At 45.6% G+C, this 3,481-nt stretch overlaps 1 protein-coding gene across 1 annotated transcript in view; it reads right to left on the minus strand.

Moving 5' to 3' along the window:
• Positions 1-2,275: 2,275 nt before the first annotated feature.
• Positions 2,276-3,481, minus strand: part of SIX6 (SIX homeobox 6) — a 2,711-nt gene continuing 1,505 nt past the window's right edge. Inside the window, exon 2 of the mRNA XM_008565943.1 lies at positions 2,276-2,996. Coding sequence (XP_008564165.1) covers positions 2,828-2,996 — 169 coding nt within the window. The 3' untranslated portion in view covers positions 2,276-2,827. The remainder of the gene's footprint in view (positions 2,997-3,481) is intronic.

Consider the following 3,481-nt stretch of genomic DNA (forward strand, 5'->3'; position numbering starts at 1 on the left):
AGTTAGACCGATTAAAATAAATCTGTGTGAAGATTTGAACTGATTTCCAACATGCGGTCACCAAAGAATTGATTATTCACAAAGGCAATTAGATGCCACCAGAATTCAGATAAACATTTAAAAAATTTTTTAAAAAACTGCCACTCCCTTAAGATTCTAAAGTGAAATTAGATAAATAAATCTCCAGATTGTTGAAACAGAATAGCTACTTTAAAATGTAATCCTTAGCATGTTAATTTAAGTAAATGGCAGACGTGGTTTAAAGGCTTTCACCAAAGCAGGAAGAAAAATTTTCCATCACTTTTTCTTCAAGCAATTAAGCATCATTTAAAAACAATTTTGTAAAGAGAAAGCTTAGTTCCCAGCAGTATTACCCTGTTTTCTCCAGACCGCAGAATGGACATTTCCTTCTGCTTTTAGGCATCATTTGAACTGGTGAGTGGGGTGGGATTTTTAGAATCTCAAATTCCGTTACATCATTCCACTAATTAGTGCTTTCCCTTCCCTCTTGGACGAAGCATCAATTTAAGAAATTAAATTTGCCAATGAACTTCTCCAAATGCTGGTTCTGGAAAGCTCCATAGCCAGGATGGGTTGAGGCTGGAGAACAAGACTGGAAGTCCCTGGATTTTTTGTTGAAGTGCAGTACTCCTTGGCAGGCTCAGGATTAGGGTGAGGCGAGAGAGGCACCTAGAGTGCAAAATTTCAGGAGGCACTCAATCTTAGGTGCCTTGCTGCACTTGCATGACTTTGAGTGTGAGTGCTTCCTTATATTTTGCACTCTAGGTGCTTTCCTTTGCCTCACTGGAATCCTGGCCTACCCCTTGGCATTCTAGGAACTACCAGGGGCTCTAGGAAACAAAATGGAGTCTTGAGGGAGCTCGACCATCCTAGCCTTTCAGGACCCACAGAAGGGCATTTGCTTACTTTTGGGAAGAACACCAGCTTGATCACAAAGACTTCCCTACTCCTTCCATCTACATCTCTTGTGAAGAAAGAGTTCTGATTTTCAGGAATTTTCTGGATAAGGGCCACTGTACACAATGACAACCATTTATAAAGCCTAAATGACCCAAATCTATTTAAGCAGTTTAGAAAACAAAAATCAACCCTTACTCATGTCCTGCATATCTTGCCATTTGACTGCTTTTTGTCTTCTGTGACTTCACTTATTTGTGTTTGGTTTGCGCTTTGGCACTTCTGCCTAAAGAAGTTAGCAGGCTTCTGATCCAAAGAGCATCTTCTAAGGACAGAGAGGCAAATTGAAGAGACTCAGGTGGGGGGTAGGGGGGGAGAGGGAAGTACAGCTCAAGTGATTTAAAGATCAATGTCAAATTTTATAATATGCAATCCGTTTCACTAGATAAAAAGCTTAGAGACCCTCTTAGAGCAAGGAATCATAGGTCTTTTTTTTTTTTTTTGGCATGTGTTTGCACACACACGCATGAAGAAAAATTAAATGCTAAGAATATTTTATATTTTTAATTCAGTCTATTACCAGGACAATGAGGCTCTTGATGGTTTGTTTCATATTTAATGTGAAGAACAGATTTTTAAAATTCCATTCATTTCCGTGCAGCCTTGTTTTACCCTCAGAATGTAACATGATTACATCCTTTCCCCCACCTCTGTATCCCTCTTGTCGAAAAACTATTTGTTTGATTAAAATCTGCTTCCACAGCAAGAAGATGCTAGCCTAGTTACTTACAACCTCTCCTATCTTCTTCTGTTGTATTTTCATAAGAACTCAATCCTAAATGCAGTATAAGCTCACTTTACCTGATCATGGGTGCCCACTGCTTTTGTATGGGAGGGGGCCTCAAAGGAGATGGAAAGCCTTTGCTATTGCAGAGCCTGTTTTTCAATTTTATAAAATAGGACTCATTACTTGACTCTCAGATTCTGGCTTCCTAAATTGTTCTTGGAAGCTGTTGATGCTTCATAAAAAAATTAGTGGCAGGTGGACATACGGTAGTTACCTGTGCTTGGGATGTGGGGAGTTGCATGACAGGGAATGCTCATGTTGCCAATTTCTAGATTTAAATATAATGTATATGTGTGTATGCATGTATGTACATGTATACATACACACATATATATGTAACGACGTAGGAGGTGGTTATGGACCTACCATCGGCTGTTTTAAAAATACACTGGGGGACTTCAATGAAGAAAAAAGATAAAGAGTAGACACCCATGAGGCCATTTACACAAGGGTCCCACCTACCTGGTAAAGGGAAGGATTTTTTTTTTAAGGAATCTGAGAGCAGCTCCCTTAATTAAGAAAGGGTGCCCGGTTGCCCACCAGGTTGTTTATTGTTTGGCTTCTTGGCACAGAACGCATCCGGGCCAGCCTTTAGAAACAGCAAGTTCCCCAAGCTACAGAGAAACCTACCGTGGCAGTCTCTTAAATAAGTAAATAAACAGCATATATATGATTTAAAAAAAAAAAACCTTTAAAGCAAAAGTTATACATATATAACAGCGTCCTTTCGACGTGAAATACCCATGGGAGACTCAGTGTAGGCGCTCAGCGTGCAATTCGGGTTCCAAAAGGCGTCTTTGTAGCAAAATCCTTAGGAAAAAGCAAAGCGAGGAAAACGTGGCTCTGGGTCAGGCCGCACCGCGGGCCCCTGTAGTTGCGGCCGAACGGCGCCAGTGGAGCCGGGTGGGCCACGGAACACTCACGGCAACCTGAACCCGCAAGTCTCTGCCCACCTGGCTTCGCCGGCTCTGTATTTGCTGGTCTCTCAACCTCTTTCTCTCCTTCATTTTGTTCATCTCGTTTTTACACCGGATTTTGTTTCTGAGGTGCTGGGTGGGTAGCTCAGATGTCGCACTCGCTGTCGCTGGACGTGATGGAGATGGCCGAAGTGGCTGCCTTGCTGGATAGACTGGCGGCCGGGCTGGCGGCGACGCCCAGCACCTCGGGCGTGCCCTCGCCGTCCGCCCGTAGCGCCCGCCCGGAGCCCTGCGACAGGACCTGCTGCTGGAGTCTACGCGAAAGGAAGGGGACACGGGTCACAGCGCGTAACACAGCCGCCCGTCGCCTACCCCCTGCTCCCCCAGTCTGCATCCCTCCAGTCCGGAGGCCAGAGACTCTTCCTCAGACCAGGGCAGTTAAGGCGGGCAAGGTGAGGAGACACAAGTCGGCCAGGAGTCCGCGGCCACCGCTCCGCGGAACCCTGCAATTGTCCTACCATCCTTTGCTCCTTTTCTAGGCTCCCCACCTCTCCGGTCTTTGGGATGCTGGGCTCGCAGGGTCTTTCCCGGTTGTTGCCCACCTTTGGGAGATTTACAGGACTGTGTAAATAGACGCGGATGACAAACAAGGACAGATCAGGCTCCAAGACACGGGACCCCTTCCCAGGGGTGCATCTGCCTGGGATGCACGCCTAAGTCAGTGCCCCCTGGGCCGCGTCAGCCCGAAGTAAAGGCAAAAAGGGTTGCCTGAGGGTTGCACCGAGCCTTTGGGCCGGGG

This window comes from Galeopterus variegatus, unplaced genomic scaffold (genome assembly GCF_000696425.1).
Source record: "Galeopterus variegatus unplaced genomic scaffold, G_variegatus-3.0.2 Scaffold215, whole genome shotgun sequence".
NCBI lineage: Eukaryota > Metazoa > Chordata > Mammalia > Dermoptera > Cynocephalidae > Galeopterus > Galeopterus variegatus.